General features: G+C 35.2%; 2 protein-coding genes across 6 annotated transcripts in view; one reads left to right on the forward strand and one right to left on the reverse strand.

Annotated features, from left to right (window-relative positions):
• The window catches only part of LOC140531041 (uncharacterized), a 44,387-nt gene extending 36,597 nt beyond the window's left edge, over positions 1–7,790 (forward strand). The window contains exon 4 of the mRNA XM_072650225.1: positions 6,573–7,790. The gene's annotated coding sequence lies outside the window, so the exon portion shown is untranslated. The remainder of the gene's footprint in view (positions 1–6,572) is intronic.
• Positions 1–23,671, reverse strand: part of NUP205 (nucleoporin 205) — a 116,503-nt gene that overhangs the window by 51,837 nt on the left and 40,995 nt on the right. For 4 of the 5 annotated variants that reach the window (XR_011976829.1, XR_011976831.1, XM_072652634.1 and 1 more), the window contains exons 24-35: positions 23,084–23,233; positions 22,003–22,077; positions 20,614–20,771; positions 19,821–19,901; positions 18,362–18,553; positions 17,714–17,996; positions 17,526–17,624; positions 11,261–11,409; positions 10,262–10,453; positions 9,325–9,446; positions 3,297–3,435; positions 1,281–1,407 (exon numbers count right to left, since the gene is read on the reverse strand). Coding sequence is in view for 2 of the 5 variants with exons in the window: in XM_072652634.1 (XP_072508735.1) it covers positions 1,281–1,407; positions 3,297–3,435; positions 9,325–9,446; positions 10,262–10,453; positions 11,261–11,409; positions 17,526–17,624; positions 17,714–17,996; positions 18,362–18,553; positions 19,821–19,901; positions 20,614–20,771; positions 22,003–22,077; positions 23,084–23,233 (1,767 nt within the window). In the remaining 3 variants the exon portion in view is untranslated. The remainder of the gene's footprint in view (positions 1–1,280; positions 1,408–3,296; positions 3,436–9,324; positions 9,447–10,261; positions 10,454–11,260; positions 11,410–17,525; positions 17,625–17,713; positions 17,997–18,361; positions 18,554–19,820; positions 19,902–20,613; positions 20,772–22,002; positions 22,078–23,083; positions 23,234–23,671) is intronic. The other variant, XR_011976830.1, reaches the window with a different exon arrangement.

The following is a 23,671-nucleotide window of genomic DNA, read 5'->3' on the forward strand; positions in this document are numbered from 1 at the left end:
CAGGGAAACCAATTAGGAAACTATTGCAATAGTCTAAGGCACAAGCAACTTCAATTCTCATAAAAAATTTATCAACTTGGAGAGAGAAAACTCACACACATAGAACAACCCACACCCATCAATCAAAAATCATTTAGTAAACTATGTGTTCAAGAACTGCACTAAGCTCTAGGGATACAAAAAAAGGTAAAAGCTTGTGTCCTCAAAGAAGCATTCTAAGGGAGAAAAGGGAGAACAATATATAAAAAAACTACATACAAACAGGATTTACACCATAATTGGCAGGTAATCTTAGATGGGAAGGTATTAACAGGTGGGAGACTGGGAAAGGTTTCTTGTCAAAGGCAGGATATGAACTGACATTTGAAAGAAGTCAGAGAAATTAAGAGATAGAAGTAAGGAGAAAGCGCATTCCTGGAATGGGGAACATCTAGTAGACAAGATAAGGAATGTCACATTCGAGGAACTGCAAGTAGGCCAGCACAGCTGAATTACAGAGTACGTGGAAGGGAGGTACAGCATAACAAAACTAGAAAATTAGGAAGGGGCCACCATACATGACAGAAGATAATCAAATGCTAAATTGTATGGAGGACCACAAGTGGTACTGGAATTCAGAGATGGAGAAACTGATGTGGCCTAGGGTAGGTAAGGGAAAGTTCTATAGAAGAGATGAAATTTGTAATAGATCTTGAAGAATAGTTAGGATTTTGACAGAAGGAAGAGAAAGAATTCCAAGTGGGAGGTGCACAAGGAACAAAAGTATGGAAGATGAAAGAAGGAGCAAGTAGTTTGCCAACTTAGATGAATGTTCCTCAGTGAGGCAAATGGAAATTAGAGGAGGGGGAAAATAGATCAATTCACACTGTAAGTCTTAAGATGGCATGTATTTTGCTTTGTCTTTGTTCCCCCATTGTTTCACATGTGTATATGATCTTTTCCTAACTAAGTCATATAAAGGCAGAGGCCATGACTTCTACTCCATCCACCCCTAAAGCATTTACACAAAGTAAACACTTGATAATCACATTCAGAGTGGCTTGTTCTGAATACCACCTTTTCAAAATAACCAGAAGATTTCAGTTTAATCAACAAAGTTTAATCAAAGGAAATTAAATCCATGTAATGACATTGCCAAAGATTTACTATTTTAGTTCATTTCAGTTAAATGAGCACAATAGTATCACTGGCGTCAAATTCAAATCATATGCCATCAACGTTTCAAAAAAAAAAAATCCACAGTGAGTCTGTAAGTAATCCATTTACCACAATTAGCTCACCAGGCAATGCAGCTTTGCTGATGATTCCTGTGAGGAGGGCTAGCTCTTGCAGAGAGCCCGCACTGACATCCTGACAGCGTAGTATTGCTTGTATGGTGTCAGAGTGGGAAATGAGAAACTGCAACACCTAAGTTGAACAGAGAATGAAAGGAAGAAAGCAAAAAGAGAGGAATACTAGTGAGGAGTTTTCTTATAAATTATTGCAGTACAGTTTTTAGTGACAATTAGCCATGGCCTTCAATAAACTGAATAGAATCATTAAACACAAGAACCTTTTCAGACCATGATTTCATCAATGTAAGGATTCCTGGTAAATAAAGTCCCTCTACTGAATCAGATCAACGTCTGTTGCAAACAGAAAAGCTATTAAACTCTTGCAAGTGCAAGATGTCCTTCTTTCTCCAAATTTCATTTGGAACAGATTTTATTTTTTTAAATAGTATTCCTGGAGTTGACAGCTAATGATAAGGATAACAGGAAGTTTAGAAAAGTGTCATCTCCAATCTCATATATAAACTAGGCTAGGATTTAATTAAGCTAATAGAGAAAATCAGAGGAAGAGTGAAAAAGAATTTACTGCTACTCAGTACTACAGGAGTAGATAAACCACTAAGCCAGGAGGTTTGGGTTTGGTTTTTTTTTTAATTTTACCTTTTAACTTGCATGCAGACAGGCAGCATGGCATAGTGGACTGGAGTCAGGAAGACCTGAGTTCAAGTACCTTCTTGATATATACCAGCTATGCCCACAAAAATGGATTCCATTATAACCTCCAACACCTGCTCTCCACAACAACACTTTATGACACATTGCTCTTTAATTATTTCATGCATTTTAAATCTTGACTATCCAAAAAAAAAAATCTAGGTTTCTCAAGGGCAGGAATAGAATCCTAGAGTGATAACCCACTTATCTGGAGATCTGAGTTTGTTAAATATCTACTATACCAAGACAATGGCAGTAAGTGAAATATGCACAGTACTAAATACAGAGTTGATCTGGATGTTATTTCATTAACATAAGGGAACTCTGAAAAAAATCCTCAACCAATACAGATCAGAAATTATTTTGTAACTTCATTTTTTACAGTAGCCTGAGACCCTAAAAGGTTAGACAACTTGCTCAGGGACATATGGACAGTATACATTAGCAATTCAGCCTGTACCTCATATCTTCCTGACTGAGCGTCTAGTTCTCTATTCACTGCCACACTGTCTCTCGATAGTTTCCTACTCAGTCGTAAGCTGAATTTAATTTTATACTCAACAGAACCAAGAGAACAATTTATACTCTAACATCAATACTATATAGACAAACAGTTTTGAAAGACTTGAGAACTCTGATCAATGTGACAACCAATACAATTCTAGAGGACTCATGCTAAAACCCGCCACCCACTTCCTGATAGGGAGGTGATCGGACTGAGTACAGATTGAGATATTTTTTGAACATGACCAATATCATAATTTGTTTTGCTAAACAATATGTATTTGTTACAAAGGTTTTTTTTTCCTTTCTTTTTCAACTAGGAGTGTCACTGGAAGTTAATCGAAAAAAATTAAATTTTTAAAAAATTTAAAGTTTATTACCTCGCAAAATATATCCTTAGATCTATTGCATTCCACTTAATTGCTCTGTCCATTAACCACAATGTCACATTCAGTGTACAGCAGTAGCAGTAAAACCCAGTATAATAGATTAAAAACAATAATAGGAAACTAATAAAGTGAGTCAGCATACTTGGGTTCTAGCTCTAACTACAAACAAGCTGTGAAATCTAGACAAATCAATTAATCTTAGTTTGCTTATTCATAAAATGAGAGAGTTGGACTGAATGCTATAGCGTCTCATAAACTGTCCTTGATAGAATGATAGCTTGATAGCTGCTTGGGAATAAGGACTGTGTCATTTTTTGTTCTGTAACCCAAGGGCTCAGTACAGTATCTAGTATATAATAGGCACATAATAAATACTGGTTGAGTGATTCCAACTCCAAAATTCTACAATCCCTCTTACCTGTCCTGCTGCCTGCAGATGCTGAGCCATACTGGACGTGAGGATGACCTGACACAATTGGAGAGCAGGAAGAAGAATCTGGCGATATCGATCCACAGGGGCAGGAATGAACACAGGGGGATCTCTCATGCCAAAGAGTCTTTATATATTTCAATAAACAGAGAAAGCAAATGACAAGGTTACATTAAAAAAAATAGTTTATATTCAAGTTAGTGGAATTTGCAAAATAAAACAAATGACAAAAAGATGATTAAGTTAAGCTATGAACTTCTATTACTGCTATTAATAGAGGGAGACAAAAGGGTATGTGACCTGTATTAGTAGTGCTTGCTTCAACAGCACATATACTAAAACTAGAAGAATCTCTATTCTGGTTCAAAGGAAAAAAGCTCTCACCTATACTGGATATATTCTGCACATACAATTATAGCCTGTTAACAAGAACTATTACTACAACTTTTTAAGACTTCTTAGGAAAGAAATTTATTAAAACACAATTTATTTTTCATAAAACAGAGCTTGAAATTTCTACTATAATTACAACCCTGGTTTATGCAGATATTGCCTCAGAAAGAGAAAACAAGTCACTTCCAAATGCTCCTCTCTTGACTTTAAAAATATTTCTGTATTCTTTGAGTTCTAATAAGTTCTAATGAGTTCTAATAAGTATTCTAATGAGTTCTAATAAGACTTCCTCTCAGACTCTACTAAAACTATTAATAGTTTTAAGGTGACAAGAAAGTTAGTGTAAAGTTGGAAACAAATCTTGTAACCTTCAAGATTAGGCCTCAAGTTATCAACATAACATAATAATCCTGCCCATCTAAAATTTGGAGTTAGAGAGGGGCAGGTAAACTAAAAACTTGCAAACTTCTTTAATTTAGCAACTAGAACCTCACATTCTTAGCCCAACTAAACTGCTAAATCAGGAGGAAATGTTCAATCACATGCAGGTTAATCGCCTAAACTGTCAATGTAGTTTAAGCAAACACTTTTTGTATCTAAGTTCAAATTGGAATGAACTAAACTAAAACTAAGCCAAAAGAAAATTGAGTAATGCAAAGAAATTTGATGGGAAACTTAAAAATTAAGAATTGGCAGTCAGTTCAGTACATTTTTACAATATCAAATGTTGAATTCAGAAAAAAAATTTTAATTTTAAGTACTTGCCCAGCAGAAGATTCACCAACTAACTTATTTAATTTCATCTCCGACGCTTAAATAATACCAAAATTCAAAGGCTTGCTGGAATGCAAACAACATCCTCTCATAGAAAAATCAATCTCTTACAGCTTAAAATTTCTTTCTGATAATGGAAACTTTGTAACAACACAGTGAATTTTTATTACTTCACTGACAGTGAAAAGAGCAAGGGAATAGATATTTTTAGCACAGTTTTAATTTTCTTTTTGGAAAAGGAAATTATACTTTACCAAAATTATGTGATTACTTTTCATAAACATTCCCCTCCTTACAAACTCATATTTCTCATATTCATCAAATTCCATATACTACCATCTGCCTAATCATCCACTTGAGAATTTATACCTGAATGAGTTTTTGTGTATCCATTTTTGAACCTAGATATGAATATACATGTGTGCACATGGGCCATTTGCTCTCTTGTTAAATAAACTAGAGTAAGATTCTGTTCAATTATGCTACCTCAACAGACAGCCCTGAGTTTTGTTTCCTTCTCCAGTCCCTTATCTGAGAGCAGCTTCCCCCTTCCCCCATTAGGCAGCTCTGGCTCTTCCACAACAACGAGAAGGCAAAGAAGATAGCAAACAGTTCAGAAACACTCTGAGGCAATTAAGTGTTAATTAAGAATACTTCTGGGTCATTAAGAAGATTGTGGTAAATGGATGGCCAGATCAACATGTTAAAGAAATATTGCCAACTTCATTCATTATTATACAGATTCAAATAACTTGCAAATAAGACCCAAAACTACAAAGAGATTTTGTTTTATACAAAGGCTCTATATTGGAAAAGGTATTAATATAGAACTAAAAATACACTAACAGATTATAGTAACACAGTTCACTACACAATGGGATTTGAATATTGTTTAAGTAAGGTTAGTTACTTCTAGATAGCAAAAGCACTGTTCATCAGTAACGCAGCCCTACAGCGCGGTCTTTTTTGCCACCTCCAGAGTCAGGTGGCAGGTTTATAATAAGACTCCACTGAATGCATTTTGAATAAATCAGACCAGTTTTACACATCTCTGAATCTCCTAGCTCATTAGATTTTTAAATGAACATTTTTCAGCTATTCATATAGCTCCTAGTTATTCAGAAAAAAAGATAGTTCAATATGTGGGTTAATCCTGCCTTTGTCTTTCCCCTTCTATCACATTCTAGAGAAAACAAAATGATAATTCATCTACTCCTAGTGTTCAAAATTTCTTAGCTCCTGGGCCCTTTTATGCTTGGTTTGGTTTTTTTGATTGCCATGCTCCAATTGTCCAAAAATTGTGTATCTTCCATCACTGCTCTGAAAATTTCAAACACCATACAGGTGTTGATTCTATATTTTTAGATGTATTCAGCTCAACTGAGTTTAAATAGAGCTATGAATATATAATATGAATCTGTTCTAAAAAAAAAAAAAAAAACTTTTTTTTTTTTTACTATAGGTTAAAGTCTGAAATAACATGAGGCTTTAAGGCAAGGTCTGTCCAACACTATGCCTTAGAGGATTAACTATAATAACAGGATCCTGATTATTAGCAATATATTAATAAAAGGAAGCAACAGGGAAAAGAACTACAAGGAAGAAACCCCAGTGTTAAAACTTTTAAAAACCCAACAAACTGAAATATTTACTCATATGTCTCTTTTCACCTTGATATTTTCAATATAAAAGAAAGCATCTTTCCAATATAATTTATGTATATTTTGTTGTTGTGTTTACTTAGCCATCTTCATTAAATAATTACTAAGAGTGATCATCCCTTAGGATTTAGGAAAGAATACCATCTCAGACAGAAATGGAATCTAAAAATCTCCTAATATTTCCACAATAATTAAGTCACAGGATCTCAGTGTTAGGAAGAACAAATGGTCATTTAGCCTGACTTCAAACCTGAAGTCTGAATCTTGACAAATATCCCAGACAGATGGTCAATCAGCTGCCACTTGCATATCTTCAGAGACATGGAACTTAGTGCCACAGAAAGCACCAGATTTTATTTTGGAACAGCTTTAATTGCTGGGAAATTCTTCCTTAAGTTATGCTGAAATCTGTCTTACTGTATTGCTTTACCCACAGATTCTGATTCTACCTTCTGCAGCCAAGAAGAACCAGCAAAATCCTGATCCCTTCTGAGAAACCTTCAAATAATTCAACAAAGTCATCATTCTCCACCAAGTTGTCTCTTTCCCAGCTGCTTTCTACTTAAAAATAAAAGACTGCTTTAGGGGGTTCTGGGAAAATGGCAGAGTAGGTCAGATAACTTCCAGTTCCCCAAATTTCCTCCACAAAAGACAAAACATTGCCTCGCAGTAGAAATAAACAAATGTCTATTTTTAAAGCAGTTATCCTCCTAAGACAACTGGAGAGGACAGGAAAGACTAGACTTCCAGGAATGGAGGTCTGGCTAGAGTGAAGTACAAACACTTCAATGGCATCAACACACAAAAAGCTCTACGGGCAGTTAGACTGGGAGGCAGCCACAGCTGCAACCTCAGAAATGTTCACCTCAAGGCCAGTGTGGGGATATCATGGCTGACCACTGCACAGCTATGCAGACCAGATGCAGTTCTGGGCTGCAACTGCAGAGAAGGGGCTAGCACATGCCTGGTGAGTGCAGTAGCAAAGACGCAAAGACCCTGCCAGCTGTGGGCACTTCCAAGAGAGCAGAGTCCCTGGCTTCAGTTCCAGGACAAAGATGATAGTTGAAATTTGCAATTTTATCTGATTTATTTATTCAATACCATACCAATTAAATTACCAAAAAATTATTTTACTGAGTTAGAAAAAAATAAAATTCATTTGGAAGAAAAAAAGGTCAAGAATTTCAAAGAAACCAAGGAAAAAATGCAAAGACAGTCTGGTCATTCGTGTGTGTGTGTGTGTGTGTGTGTGTGTGTGTGTGTGTGTGTGTGTGTGTGTGTGTGTGTCTGTGTGTCCATATTTAATTGTAGCCTCCTCTAGGGTGATTACAAAAAAAGCATAAAATTGGGAAAAATCATAAATAAATAATCTGTCACATTGGATGTGATTGTGATGGAATACCTGCTGTGATATAAGAAATGATGAGCTGTACATAGCAGAGAATGAAAGAAAACCTAGAAGAAAGCACAGAAAACCTAGGTTGTTTTGAAAACAATGTGTAGGATTTATTATATAGGTTTTCATGAAATGGAAATGTATTGTTTTATATAGAATCCTCCCTTAAGTCCTGCTGTGTACATGGAAGTGTTCTTTTTTTTCCCTTTCTCATTTAAAATGAATAAAAAAATTTACAAGAAAAAACAAAAAAAGAAACAGACTGCTTTTAAAAAACTATCATGAAGTACATGTTTATAAGAATGGGAGAGAGAAATAGTACTAAAATGCTTAAGTATGATTAACATAATGAATGCAGGGAACCATGGAAACATTCAAAGTGAAGTAAGAGAACCAAGAAAACAAAATACACAATGACTGTTGCTGTTGTTCAGGGGTTTTCTTGGCAGGTACTGGAGTGGTGTGCCATTTCCTTCTCCAGCGGACTAAGGCAAACAGAGGCTAAGTGACTTGCCCAGGGTCACACAGCTAATAGGTAACTGAGGTCACATTTGAACTCAGATCTTCTTGACTCCAGGTCCAGTGCTCTATACGCTAAGCCATCTAGCTGCCTCATACACAATGACCGCAACAATGTTAATAGAAAGAACCACAAGAAAACAAACAATGTGAATGTTGCAAAATTACAAAGAAGAAATTAGAGATGAGAAGACACCTCTAGTCCACTCCTTTACAGAAGTCCATGACTGTAGTATATTACACATATCAGACCTTTTTTGACGTTCTGACCAATTTTGCCAATTGCTTCCTACTCTTTTTCTTTTTTTTCTTTAAAATATTACTTGTTATATAAAATGACTCTCTGTGAAGGGAAGGAATGCTGGAGCAAATTTTGGTGATTAAAAAAAATCAACAAAAATGCATCTTTAAATAATTGTGATGAAGAACATAGTTATAAGAATTGGAAATAAGAAATAGTACCAAAGGTCTTAAAACGTGATATGGAACAAGCAAGATTTTCCTTCTTTTTAGTTTTTAGACTGGATCAGAAAAATTAGGTTCAATTATCATAGCCTAGGACAATGCAGAGGACTTTTTTTTCTAATGAGAACGACAGGTCACCTGACTAGAATATGGTATAAAAGTGAGAAAGAAGCAACTAAGCAGGGATAAAAGTAGTGAGTACTACTAACTAGCTCTCATCCTCTCTTCAGCACAAGGTTGTGTTTCTATTGGGAATGTGGTTACTATTTCAAATTAAAATTTTAAGTGTGTAGTGAGGACTAGGCAAACATTTCTTCTAATTTTCTTTTTAAAATAGGAAGTTTAATTAGTAAGTACAGAAATTATACTAAACATTACATCACCATTTACTATTCATAATCATTTCTTCACTGTATGTTCATTTTAGTGATTATAAGGGAGGACAGGAGAAAAATGCAAGAATAAATGGTTTTAAACAAATTTAATTTGTTACTAGTCACATACAAAGTCATTAGTAATGTCTAGAAAAAGGGATTTCATATGGACAAATCTGATCTCTGAAAATTTCTGTTGGTATCATTTGCAAGTGACAAAATTTATATGAGCTTATCTTCGGAAAACTGAGTATAGAATGCTTTGTATAATCATATAATACAACAGCTGAAGCAGAATCTTACCAGTAATAAGCCAGGAAAATTTAATTTTCACTGGCACATTGACTCTTACTCTAAAAGTAGGGAAAGAAAATGATACAATATCCCCAAACAGAGAGAGTACTCCCACTGACTCCCACTGTACTGATACTTACCCCTGATGATCTACTTCTGGACGCATGTCATAGACTTGGCACTGAGCCAGTCTCACAATCACACCAGACTTCAGCAGCTCTAACGCTCCTTGTTGTATTTTGGCCACTCTTGTCAAGAACGCCTAACAAGGTAGAAAAATTTATTAAGCAACTAGTAGGTGCCAGGCACTGGGGAAACAAATACAAGTGATGATCATTCCTTAAGGAGTTTATATTCAACCACAAGAACTGGTCAAAGTCATGTCAAGGATACTCTCTCACATAAAATCAGATTCTCTCATAGATTAAAACTCTAAATAATGGAAAACTTTAAACTGGCTAAGAGGAAGCAAGGGGGGCTGGTATCTTTCCATGAGTGCCTAGTTTCGAATGCTGCCACTCTTATAAGCTTTTTTTTTTTTTGAGATCAGAATATGGCTAACAAGCATTTGATTTGGGGTTTGAACTGAGCCAATAGCAGAGCAGTAAATCAAGATTAAGTAAGAAACATTTTCCAGCAATGGTATTAAGTCTAGTATTAATTAATCAATTAAGTCTAGTAGGAACATGCCAACCTTGCCCTTTAACACCAAGAAAATATATTTCCACAATATAACCATACTAAACACATTAAAGAACATTGTATTTGGAGTCAGAAACCCCGTTTGAATTTTAGCTCCGTTTCTTAATACATGTAACCCTGAGCAACTCAAATCCTTTGAGCCTCAGTTTCCTTACCTGCAAAATGATGAGTTGAACTAAGGATCTGTAAAGTCCCTACCTATAACCCCAAACTTTAAAGTCCCTTGATGATATCTATAACTAATATGATGGAAAATAACGTTTAAGACGTATAGTACCTGAGTTATCTTTGGTAGGTCTGTAAACCCTACACATGGAGCTGTAATTCACTCCTACTGACTGAATGAAACTAAATGCCATCACAGAGCTTACTCACCATTTTGGATTCATAAGTATAGAGAGCTTTCAAAAGAGGAGGTTGGGGAGTAAGCAAGCTCTGCAGAGTGAGGTCATCTTCCACTAAGCTGTCCACAAGTACCTTCAAGTAACCACTGTTGGACAGATACAAGAGCCACTGCTGCTGCTTATCTACAGACACAATCCGGTCAAGCAAAGCCAGGGCCAACATCTGAAGAAAAAATAAATAAAAACCGTAAAGATGGTTCATAAAGTTTTTAATATAACTAAAAAGAATGCTATTTACACACCAGAAGTTTATCATAGAAGGTTACTGCTGAAAATAAAACATATTCCTTTATTTTTTCCAAAAGAAATGTAAAACCTGATATTTCCTTGTATTATTCAGGATCTTCCTAAGTTTCAAATTTGAGAAGCACAATTTGCTATGTGAAAATGAGAAACTTTATGGAAAATTTTACATATCCATGTTCAATCCATCAACAAAATGGCAATATTAAGCAAATCTCAGTGGAACATGACATTTTGTTTAAAATAATTTTTTAAAAAGTTCTCTCCCAGGGAAAAATAAGTCTAGAATATAAAAATAAATTCTACTAGTTCATCAGGCATCCTGGAAATTAGAAAACTACATTAAAATACAAATTTTGTGCTTCTACAGTAAAATGATCACTGCTATTCATAATGATACCTCTTGGACAAAAAATGCCTTTTGCGCCAAAGACAACAATAAATCTTGTTCAATATAGTTTTATTTTAATTAATGGAACATTGGCAATATGTGTGTGTGTGTGTGTGTGTGTGTGTGTGTGTGTGTGTGTATACGTATATGTATATGTATATACACATAACGACTCTCCATTAACCAGAATTCAACTTCCCAATCATACCGCACATAATCATATACTTTATCCAGAAAATAAGTCTCATTTTATTGAAATAATTTTTAAATTCATCTACATTTATATCTAAGCAACTGAATTTCTTATTTAAAATAAAAAATTAGGGCTTAATTTACTCTTCCAATCTCATGACCATCACAGGCATCTCGACAGACTACTTCCATAAGAGCTGCTCCATAACTCTCAATGATAGCTATGTTTTCTCGCTGCAATTTACTGAAAGCATCTTCAGGTGCTGTTAGTCGTTCCCACATGGTCTTCTTAGCTAAAAAAGCAAGGAAACAGAAAATTAAACTTTCGCCAAAAGGACAATACTTTCTTATGAATATATTTTCTATACAGCAATGTAAAATAAATTTTCATCCCTTTAAAGGCGTAATCAATGAGTCTAGAGCAACTAACTTCAGAGAACACTATATATCTTGTAAGCATCCACTAAGATTACAATAAAAGTATATTAATTACTTTTAGAGGAACTAAAATGTGTCAGAAGAATCCAGTATAACTAGAAATCCATGGTCATATTGCGATGGAATCTCTTTTTCTTGAGACCCTCCAGAATTGCCTGGAATGACTTACATGCAATTTTGTAAAAATAGTTACTGTGATCTATTTTTTTTTCCAATTTCTGGTTAAAACTTTATGTTTAAAAGACTTGCAAAGATAATTTTTAAGATTCACTAGAGTTCAAAGACAGTATCATAATCAAGGGATTATAATTTCCAATTAAAATCCTCTATTATAAAAACACACAGTAGGAAAGTTAGAATTCAGAATGCCAAGCTTCCATTAGAAGAAACTAGTTTTTGTGATCCAATCTGGAAAATGTGAAGGATGACTTATATATGTAACATCTCTTATACTGGCATAAACTACTGCCTTCTCTTCAGCTGATGTACAATAAAGAAGGTTCCTCTCTAAACAAGTGGAGAGATGTGTTGCTGAATGCATTTTCCCATGGAAATAATATTACATGGCAGTGATATGTGGTAGAAAATGCACTGTATTTAGCACCCTGGCTGCATTTTTTTATTATGTGATCCTGAGGAAAGTCACCTAACTTCTCTAGGTCTCAGTTTTCTTAACTGTAAAATGAGAAGGTTGAATAAAATCTAAGTAGTCTTCCAAGACTAAATCAAATAAATCCATATAAGTAAGGATAACAACTATTAGTAGTGTATTTGAAATGCATTATAGACTCATTGGCTGGTGTCGGTTGACCTAGAAAGCTAATTACTAACAACACTGATGGATTCTGAGGCCCAAGCAATCAATCTGAAAACAAACCTTTGAAATACAATTTTACAGTAAATTGGGAACTACCTTTGCAATTCACAATATAATCATCATCCGTCAAAGAGCCAAACTCAAAGATTTTTCAAAAGTTCTTAACAAAGCTATCTAGAAAACAAGCATTTAGGGTTAGTTAGCCTCAAAGATCACATTAAGCATGAAAGATGATCACCTAAAATTAGACTTACTTTTTGAAAGAACATGCCTATCAAGACTAATACAAGGGGATGAAGAGGTAACAAAGCTTATCGTAGAAGGACAGATTTAGATCTAGAAGAGACCTTTATCATTTAGTTCAACCCTCTCATTTTACAGCAAATGAAGATCCAGACTGAGTCTTAAAAGACTGAGACCCAAAAAGGGAAAGTAACTTAACCAAGATCACAAAGCTGGTAAGTGGGAAAACCATGATTTAAAGCCAGATCCTCAGATTCCAAATCCAGCTCTTTACTATACCACTACATTCTGTCTGAAAGTTTTTGTACAATGAATCATGCCATTCCCATTCTGTAAAACAGCAAGATTTTAAAAGTTAAATTGACATGGGCAGCTCTGAAAGTAGCAAGTTAAATTTACTATATGTTTAAAGGCAATCTGTTCACAACAGAGATTCAAATTTTAAATATGATTTTATTTTTCTGCTCCTACACTGGATATGGAAATGTTCTTTTTTAGTGTTCATTAAATTCAGAACATAAAAAGGAAAATGGAGAAAAGAAAAAAAGGCAAAGTCATGGAGATCACTATAACAGCCTCCAATTGTTTTCCTTTACATAAATCTCTCTTCATCCTTCAATCTCCCTTGTTGCGGTTGTTGTTGTTCATTCTTTTCACTCCTGCCCAACTCTTGGTGACCCCATCTGAGGTTTTCTTGGCAAATACACTGGAGTGCTTTGCCATTTCCTTGTCTGACTCATTTTGCAACAGATGAGGAATCTGTGTCAAACAGGGTTAAGTGACTTAAGCAAGGTCACACAGTTAGCAAATAGTCTAAGGCCACATTTGAACTCCGGGAGATAAGTCCTCCTGACTCAGGGTCTGGAATTCTATCCCCAGGGGCTCCCAGCCACTTAATTTCCTCTAAAAACAACTTTCTTCATGTTAAATGTAAATAAAAATAAAGCCATTCACATGTGTGGATCATTCATGGGATGGGATCTGGGAAGCTACTACAGACTTTAAAAGAAACTAATACATGAAAATGCTTTTAATTAATAGAAAACCTAAGCATTAAGGCTGACAACTTACATACCAATTTTTAATCACATATGAGCCAAAGAGTGGGTGATGAGTTCTTGGAAAATGGAAGAACAGACACAGCTTCAACTATCATGTCTGAAAACAGCTTGGTTTTACTCTATTTTTGGCGAACTTCAATTTTAATGGAATTAAAAAAGAACAATGAAACAAAACTAATATTATGCAAAAGCAAGCATAACTGTAGAGGACAAAGAATAATTGCTCTTCAAATCACTTTCTATGCTGGTTTTCCTAATTAATGTACAATAAATTTAAATTAGATTCAAAAGTTATTTTTCAATTACCAATCTTGTTGCAACTTTTGAATAATGTTTTCAAAGATTCATTTTTACAGAATATTAACAAGAAATTAAATAAAATAACAAAAAGAAATGCAAACATAGGACCAATTAATAATTCACACATTGTACTAATTTTATTCCAGTGGTAATTGATTCAAAGGAAAGAGTAGAAGAAAAACATGAAGAGAATAGGAAATCCTGGATATGAAGTCTATGAAAACTATGTCAGGGAAATGTATATTTGTAAAGGTAATGCCATATCTGTGTATATGTTTTTTGAAACTACAAAATGTCCTATTGATATGACTATATTAGTGATATAGTGTCCTAAAGACTTAAAAGAAATGGAATTAGTTCATTAAGCAGATAAATATCATAGAGGTCTCAACATCATCATGAATTCAAGCAGATCATGATGCTAAGAGTCAGAAGAGCTAACCCTGACTCCCAACTCCTTATTAACTAACTGCGAATCCCTTTTTATCTTTCAGTCGTTTCTACTCTTCCATATATTAAAGTAATATTGGCTCTACATAATTCACTATAGAAATAAACTAAAACAACAAAGTAAAAAGATGCCAAACAAGGAGGAAGGGAGGGGAATAATATTTATATAGCACCTACTATGTACCAGACACTGTACTAAGTGCTTTTTTAAACAATTATTTTCTCATTTGTTTGTCACAACAACTCTGGGAGGTGCTATTATTGTCTCCATTTTATAGTGGAGGAAAATGAAGCAAACAGAGGTAAAGTGACTTGCCCAGGGTCATACAGCTAGTAAGACTCTGAGGCTGAATTTCAATTCAGGCTTTCCTGTCTCCAGGCCCAGCACTCTATCCATTGCACTACCAGCTGCCTCTCAAACAAGGGATAAGTATATGATTAAATGATTAATTAGTTCCAATGATAAGAAAAAAAGTTTTTTGTTACAAAATTAACAAGGACAAAAACATAAGCATAGGACCTAAGGCAATGTCTCAGAATTGGAAGCTTTAGAAATCATTGGTATATATGTATATGTATATATACATACATATATATGTATATAGATAGATCAATATCTATGAAGGATCATGAAAACTGTCATGTTTGAAATAACTCAACATTATTGTTCCATGAACTATGTTTAATTTGTTTGTGTCTTTATTTTCATAACAAAAATTTTTGTTTGATTACAAGAACTAATTAAATATTTAACTATGATATATATTTATAGTTAGATCATAAGGACATTGGTTTTTAAAAACAAACCACAAATAATTAAGTCTTAGATGAAGGAAAATGAAAAATACCCTGAAAAGGGATGAAATTACTCTAAAAATACAACATTCAAAATTAAGAAACAAGAAATTATCTCTTTTACAGTTCTTCCACTGTTGTTACAACTTAAGTGAATGACGATTTAATAATTTATTTGAAATAACAAGCTAGTGGGTGACACCAAGTGGTGAACTAGTAACTGACTGTATTTCAACTCAATCCAGGAAGTCAAGGAAAAGCAAGCTGCCATTATGGATGACTGTGAAAATCCATTTTTCCTCAAAGAATAGTTAGGTCTGTTAAGCAGTGACAGAAAGGAAAATGTGGAGCAGTAAGAATAGTGTCTTTACCACTTCTTCTGGGAGAAAAGCACTTTTCCTGATGCCTGATTACAGCACAGAGTTGTCCAAAGATTCTCCAAGACAGAGTCAAAGGTCTGCTAAGTATTACCATACTGGAAAACTACAGGTTGGGCAACAGACCTTTGTCTACTGTCCAAAGACTAGTCTAGCTAAGTGCAGAGGAGTTCCTGACCACACTGGCCTCAGAGATAAAATTTTTTGGGAATTGCCACCTCTCAAAGACTATCTACCAAGGTGTAGAATATCCATTGTGTCAGTGGAAGAAGATCCACACTAATGAAAATTACAAATCCTTTAAGCGCTGAAATATATATCTATTAAAAACAAATAATTTTAATATCTTTGAATCATCTTATAGGAAACCAGCAAGTACAGTCATCCCTTGACATTCGCAGGTTTCACATTCATGGTTTCAGTTATTCAAGGGTTGGTCACTGATTACCAAAGAGGAATTTTTGGAGATTTGAGGCACACAGCAGAAAATCACAGATGACACATGTATATAAAGAAAACTAAAAAGATTTAGTAAGTCTTTTAAATGCATAAATACTGCATATTATTAACCTATTCTATACATGCATAAATTTCTTTTACACAGTTATATCTAGCTAAAAGTTTCAGCATACTAAAGAATGGTGGGCTATGTACTCTATTTTGGGAAGGCCTCCTTTTTGTCCCTTTTTATCAGTCAGCCAGACCCAGTCATGTGATGATTATTGTTATCTTCACTTTCCCTAGAAGGAAATCTGCAAAGAAGCTGCTGTAGCTACACTGGAAGCTGTAAAAATTCTGCATAATGTGTGAGGTATTAATCTTTCTCATGTAAAAAGTGCAACTTTTTTATGGGTGCAGTATGTTATTTTACTGTTTTGTGTGTTAAACAAATGATCAGAATCATTCAAAATAAAGGTTGGTGTGGGGCCCAGAGTTATTCATGGATTTCCACATTCGGGCGGGGGGGGGGCCCTGCACCCCTAACCCCCAAGAATATCGAGGGATGACTACATTAGCTATCAGCTGCAACATTTCTACCCTTTTCAACTACCTTAAGAGTCACTTTAGAGTATGCAGGTTACACTAGAAAGAACAATGGACTCAGCATAAGTTCTATTACATGAAACTGCAGGACTTGGGAAGAATCCCTTCTCTTCTCTGACTCTTTGTTTCCTCATCTACAGAAGAAAGTGTTTAGACTAGATGACTACAAGGTCTCTTCTCTCCCTATAAACCTATGAGCCTGTGAGCTTCTGGAGAGAAGGGACTTTTCTGGATTACCCACACTTGACACAGAGTCAAGCACAGGCTTGCTGACTGGCCTTCCAGATTTTCCAAGTATACATTAGCAGAAAGCAAGCTGATTGGACCTGGAAAGCTGGTTAGTCACCCAAAGGTTAGTCATCAAGCAATGGAATTTTAGGCACGGCAACCAATGGAGATGATGGAGTACAAACATGAATAAGTCACATATCTTTAAGTATTCTATCAAAAGAGGACAAATATAATGAACTAATGTGTAAACTTTTTTCCTTATGAACCCATCTATTATTTGGTTAAAAAACACAAGTCGTTTGGCATATTCAGTCGTTTACATAGCACAAGGTAACTTACGCGCCATATAAAAAGTAGGTTTCAAAAAAACTATCTCATCTAGACATCAGAAAAATAAGATTTTTTAAAGGGCAAAGAAAAGCATTCAAAGACCAGAAACCATTCGTGATCAATTTAAAAATAATATGATGAGTCTGACCTTAGGTAAATTACTATTCATTATGATGATACTATAAACAGCCCAATTTTGCTTTGTTAAGTTTTAATATATTTTTAGACACCAGAGATTCCCAGTTAGGATTCTTACGACTCAAGGCTAGAAAGGTTACGGTTCTGAAAACGAAAAACAAAACCAGGAATCCAAATTATTTTACCTGCTTCTAAAGTGTCTGGTTCATCTGGTCTTTGGGCCATCTGCAAATAATAAAGCAAAGACCCATACAGGTGTGTCCTCACTCGCTGGAACCCACCACCTGGTGAGAAAAAGTAGAGTTTAAGGCTCTTAAACATACCAGAGATGCAAGCTGACCTACAAAAATTATGTGTAAAAATATACAAGTACCTGTTTTCAAAATGAAGTCTAAGAGTTTCTTCAATATGATGTGAAGTGAGGAATCTCCAATAGAAGCAAACCCTACAGTCATGCAGTCCAGTGCAGATGGTGAGGTAAAAGAACTATCGAGCATCAAAACAAACTGGGATTCTCCAGGCCCTGCAGCAGCGAGGGGCTGTGGCTGTGGCTGCTTCTGCTCTGTCCGCACAGACTGGCTCAGATGAGCAGTCAGAGTAAACACAGCCCCTGCCACAACAGGCATTAACTCTTGGGCTGCATCATCATCCAGTATCTTAAGGAAGAAAAGAAGAAAAAATAAAAGGTGAGGCTCATACGTTCAGCAGTAATCAGAGAATCTTTATGTAATGACAGTTGGTCCTGTGGTCTTTTCAACTACTGCAAAAGTAAAAAGATAAAACTATATAGTTTTAAAGGGGAAGGAAAAACGTAACCTGGAGAAAGATTTTAACATAGTGAACTAAGAGTTCAGACCAGCACAATCTATTCTATTTGACCTCTCAGAAAAAAAAAAGTCCTTTAATAACTAATGTACCCTTTCGTACAATAAAATAAAGTTAAGAGCATCTATTTATTAAGCAAGCTTTATTAACACCTGAAAAAACACAAAGGGCTTTAGTAATTTAGAAGATATATTACCTTATCATGTACATCTTGTAGGAGGTCACGAATAATCAGTTGCCTATCCTCTGCCTGTATGAGGTCCTGAGGACAAGCAGTCAAAATAATTTCTACCAGTTGCCTCCATGATTCAAGTGCATGCCGTTTTGCATGAAGGCATTGTAACAATTTATTTCTGCCCACAACATATTGTAGAATAGTGCTGATTTCCTAAAGATTTTAGAAATTGAAAAGAAGTCACAGGTTACTACATAAACAAACACAGTCAAACAAGTAGGCCCTAGGATCCACTGTCAAGATTGATTAAGCTAGCTATAGAGAAGAAAGTAAGGCCATTACTATTCCAACTGTCTCCCTTCTCCCTTCTGCCCCCACCTGCCTAGCTCCAATGATTATTTTTTAAAAAGCAAATGTGTTTATGGAAACTAAACCAGACTATACTACTGTAAGCAATGCTTGTTTCCTAGAAAAACACTACCTATAACATAGACCAGCAAAATATATCACATATAGCAAAAGTGGCTTGTGAGGTGATTTCTCATGGCATAGTCAGCCAGGGTTATGGAGAAAGGAATTTTAAACAAGTGCATAAAAAGGGACACAGCTCCATCCTCCCCCTCCTCCTGGGTAACGAGACTTCTGAGAAGTCCAAGGATCAGGACAATGTTTTTCACATGTGTCCCTTTTCTGGGACAAACCTGTCCCTTTGGATGGGCTCTCCATGTGTGCAACTACTACCAAACTCCCATCTGCTGGTGACTGCTTGTGAAGAGTCACACCACCACCACCACCACCACCATCACCATCTTCTCCCTCACCCTTTTTATTAAGGAATGAATGGATGAAGACTTAGCATGCCACTTCAGAGAGCTCAACCCTTGATCTATGTCCTGTCAGAAACCAGATACACATTATTCACTCTCATATATCAGACATTGGTATAAAATTCAGCTAACTGGTTCAAAAGTTAAAAATCAAAGAAATACCTTTGACATTTAACCTTTTGGCAAAGTTAAGTGGTTACTTAACCAGAAATGGTTTTATCCTTTAATTAAACTTTTGATAAAGTCAAGTGAATAAAAATTTCCATGTTTGACTCAGTAATCACATTGTCTGGGCTTTAAAAATAGCACCTTTACTTAACTGACAACAAATACTCTAACAGTATCATCATCAATACCAAATAAACTCATCAGGAATATATCTCTAGCTCCCATTAAATGTTTCTATGTCTTACTTTTTAAGTTATTTAACTGTCTAGCTAATATCTATGTGCATATCATACTATTCAACAGAATACTACTTGCCAAACACAAGGAAGATGAACACCTCACTAAGTTTATCATGTGAAAAATTATCTATTAAAAATTAATTTTTTTCATGTAAACACCCTCTTTAACTCCTTTTTTCTTTTCCTCATCCAAACTTCATACCGTTTGAGGATAAGTAACTTAAAACTTAAGTGAACAGGTCTTACCTCCATAAGCAAAGGTCTCTGGCCTATAGCTGCCATACCCTGAAGAGCATTTACTTCTGCCACAAGAACCCTGTGAAGAAGCTAGAGATTTAGGGAAGGAGGGAGAAATAGTTATTGCTTTATCACACTGATAAATTAGAATTTAAAAGTCAATCAATGACCAGCTCAGTTCAATAATCACTTACTAAGAGTCAACTATTTCTAGTGTGTGGGAGATGATAACAAGACAGTCCGTACCTTCAAGGAGTTTACTTTCTACTAAGAAAGGAGGCAGTGAAAAGCTCAGCTACATGTATCTATAGATTGCTAGGTGTATACAAACACACACACACACAAACACAGAGACACACACACACACATATACACTTATCTGAAAAAGTGTCAGCACAAGTACATACAATTTCAAGACAGTGAATACTGAAAGAAATTTATAAAGTGAAAGGAGTGGCTCCAAGCCTTCTCCGTGGCATGTTGTTGGTTGCAAAGTTCTATGGACCTTCTGAATATTTACAGTAAAATGTTAAGATCCATTAACTCTGTCGATAGGTGATAAAATGATTCCAAACACTTCACAGTTCTTGTTGGGTGGATCAACTATCATGAAGATAACTAGACATGTGAAGGTATTAAAAGGGGAAGGGAAGAAGGCAGGAAATGTTCTTCTACACTCTACACAGCCATTTTACACATGGGAAGCAGAGTCAGAAAAACTTCTGGATGATCAATATAATTACTGGAAAAAGCCATGTGTTCAACCACTGTGACATGGTAGCTAAGTCAAACCACTACTTGCCTTGACATTGCAAACTGTCTGCCCCCTCAAATTCTTGTGTTCACAGTTGGCAATGACTTGCTCTATCTGAGCACGATCAAAGAAATCCAACTGCAAAGGTTCAGGAATCTCTTGGCTGAAGTCAATTGAATCCAAAATACTTAGTATTTTTCGACGTACTAGGAAAGATAAATAAAAAAGTCAATTTTGTTCAAGAAAAAATCCAACTACATAAATCTTTATTTAAAAAGGTTGTTTTAAATAAGATATAAAGCAACAAGAATATCTCTAACCCAAAAGCATATCTAAACATTTTACCAAAAGTCAGCACACACATGTCTAAGGAGGAAGCTGCCATAAAGTATTAAGCATCTGAAGGTCAAGAGGGCAAACTACATGGTCCTCAACCACTCCTTCCAGTGTGAATCATTACAGTATTAGTTCTTTGGGACTTCTTTTTGCTAATAGGCTAAATCCTTAAGGAAATTCCAGTCTAATAGTAGCCACCTTCCCCCATCTTCAGAATTTTTTGATTTAATATGGCTGTGATACCTGATAGAAATTTCTACCTTTCCTGGAATTTGTATCTCCTCATGGATAGGCAGCAAATCCACAAAAACTAGTTGCCAATTTCTAAGTCATCATATGTATTACACACCAAAACTGGGCATGAATTTGCAACACTCAAGGTCACTGGCCACTTCTAGTGTTCTCAAGCCTTGCTAATTGCTATTATATTATCATCTCTATTTGCATGTACTGCTACAAATCTCACTATATAATGCCCACTATAATACTTTTCACTTTTCCCCACTGTCTAGTTACAATATGGTTCCCAAGTCATTCCTCTTATCTTCCATTCTCAATCCCTCTTCCAACTCACTAGACTTTGAGACCCAAGCAGGCTTTCTTATCACTTCTGTTGGAACCAAAACATTTAGACTTTCTGCTTTCTTGCCACTAATGCCAGTTTCAGCCACTCATCAACTGCCCAAAAGGAAGTTATGCAAACACCAATATTATAGCAAGCCCATAGTACCCTGGTTCAACAAAAGGTTTCCTTTTAGTTTATAGACCATGACTGGATTCTTAAATATTCTCAAATATTTCAAGCAGTGATGCTGCTAGGGTTAAGAAGACATATTATACCAAAGGCTAAAGGTGGTGTTATGCTCTACCTGAAGTCTTAAGTTTCTATTTCAATCTTTCACATTTTCAATATACTTTTACCATCTCATTTCCTTCTAATTGAAAGTTTCAAATTACTGATAAATTTAGATGACAAATAGCCCTTTTGTATAACTTATCTATTCCTACTAAGAAACATTCTCCCATTAGCTTATTGAAATTACTTTAGAAAAGATCATGATTAGAAAATAAATTATCTTAAAAAATTCCAAAGGGCTTTACCTTTTGTGGCAGTATCAAAGTGAAGGAACCCACAGACAGATCTATTTTCATCTTCTATTCCTCCTTCACCATCTGCTAGAGAATAAGAAAAGAAAGAAAAAATATAAAAATTTCAAAAATACATTTACTTCAGTAACAATGCTAAATGGACTAATCATCAAAGGCAGCCTTTAAGATAATTAATTAAACTCTAAGAGATTTGGTTTTAAAAAATTAATACTAACTTAGGGTTATTCAGTTTAGAGAGGGAGACAGATCTAAATACATATACACATGTATAAATTTCGATCACATAAGGTATTATAAGGCCTTTACAAGGAGGCAACAAGAAAGACAAAACTATTTGTTTTAGTGATAAAGAATTGTTACCTCCCATATCTCACTCTCTAGCCATTACTCTTCCCCAAGGGAGCAATTTTACAATTCAGAAGAAAAATAAAGCTAAAAAAGTAGTTATCCTTTCCACATCAAGGGGGGCTTAGGGACATGGTGGTCCTGGGATCTGGAAAATCTGCACAAAATTTTCTGGCCCTCCCTTCACACCAGACAAGCCTGAATTTTTTCTTTTTCTTTTATGAACTGTTTAAATTCTCTTATTGTGAAATTTGGGTTAAGTATTTGGTCACAGGCTCTGTGTCATCTGCTGGCCTTTGAGAGTCATACGTGGCTTTAGCAAAAGTCCCAAAATATTCCCATTTAATTTCTTATGCCAAACTGTGACATACTGAAACCATAAATCGCAATATGGAAGGGATAACTGTATAAAACTAAATCTAGCCAAATAAGTGGTTATTATAGCTAATCTATGTTTTTAAAAGTGATATCAAAACAAGTATCACAAATGCAAAGTGTGCCACAATGATTTACAAGCTAGGTCTTCAGCAGAGGAGCCTTCATCATGTACAAATGACATATACATGTAGCATGTTACAAAGTTAATAAGTACTTACAAAACATTAAAAACTAAAAAAGACCTATAACCTATCTTAAAGTCTCCATGTGGAAAGTAGGACTGGTACACCCTGCAATGTACACTTAAATAACACAATAAATAAAACACACTGCCATATTCTTAAGTCACCTGAGTAGGGTTTGACTGGCATATCATCCAGCAACAGGTGCAGTAGTCTTTGAGTGTGAGAGCGCTGGCGATTAAGAGAAGTTACTCTTAGCTCTATTGAGGCAGTCTTCATAAGCCATGACATTTGGTTCAGCATGGATATTTCATATTCTATAAGTCAAAAACATAAATGGGTAAAAGGGAATCCACCCAGGAAAATAAATAAAATAATGAAATATAGATGGGGAAATGTTTTCTCAGCATAATGATAACAGTTTAATAGATCAACATGGGGTAGAAGAAAGAGGCCTCAATTTTGAGTCAGGAGGGACAAGTATGAATCATACTTCAGAAACCGCTAGTTATGCACAGCAAGCAAGTGAGAACCTCTGATCCCGTGTCCTCATCTTTAACATAAGATATTTATAGTACCTGCCTCCCAAGGTGTCATGAGGATTTAATAATAACTCACATTTATGTCACTTTGAGATTTGTAAAGTGCTTTATAGACATTATCTCCTTTGTTCCTCACAACACTGTGAGGCAGGCACTATTATTATCAACATCTTATAGTTGAAGGAATGGAAACTCAAGAGAGATTTAGAAGGA

The sequence above is a fragment of the Notamacropus eugenii genome, chromosome 3 (assembly GCF_028372415.1).
Source record: "Notamacropus eugenii isolate mMacEug1 chromosome 3, mMacEug1.pri_v2, whole genome shotgun sequence".
Classification (NCBI taxonomy): Eukaryota; Metazoa; Chordata; class Mammalia; order Diprotodontia; family Macropodidae; genus Notamacropus; species Notamacropus eugenii.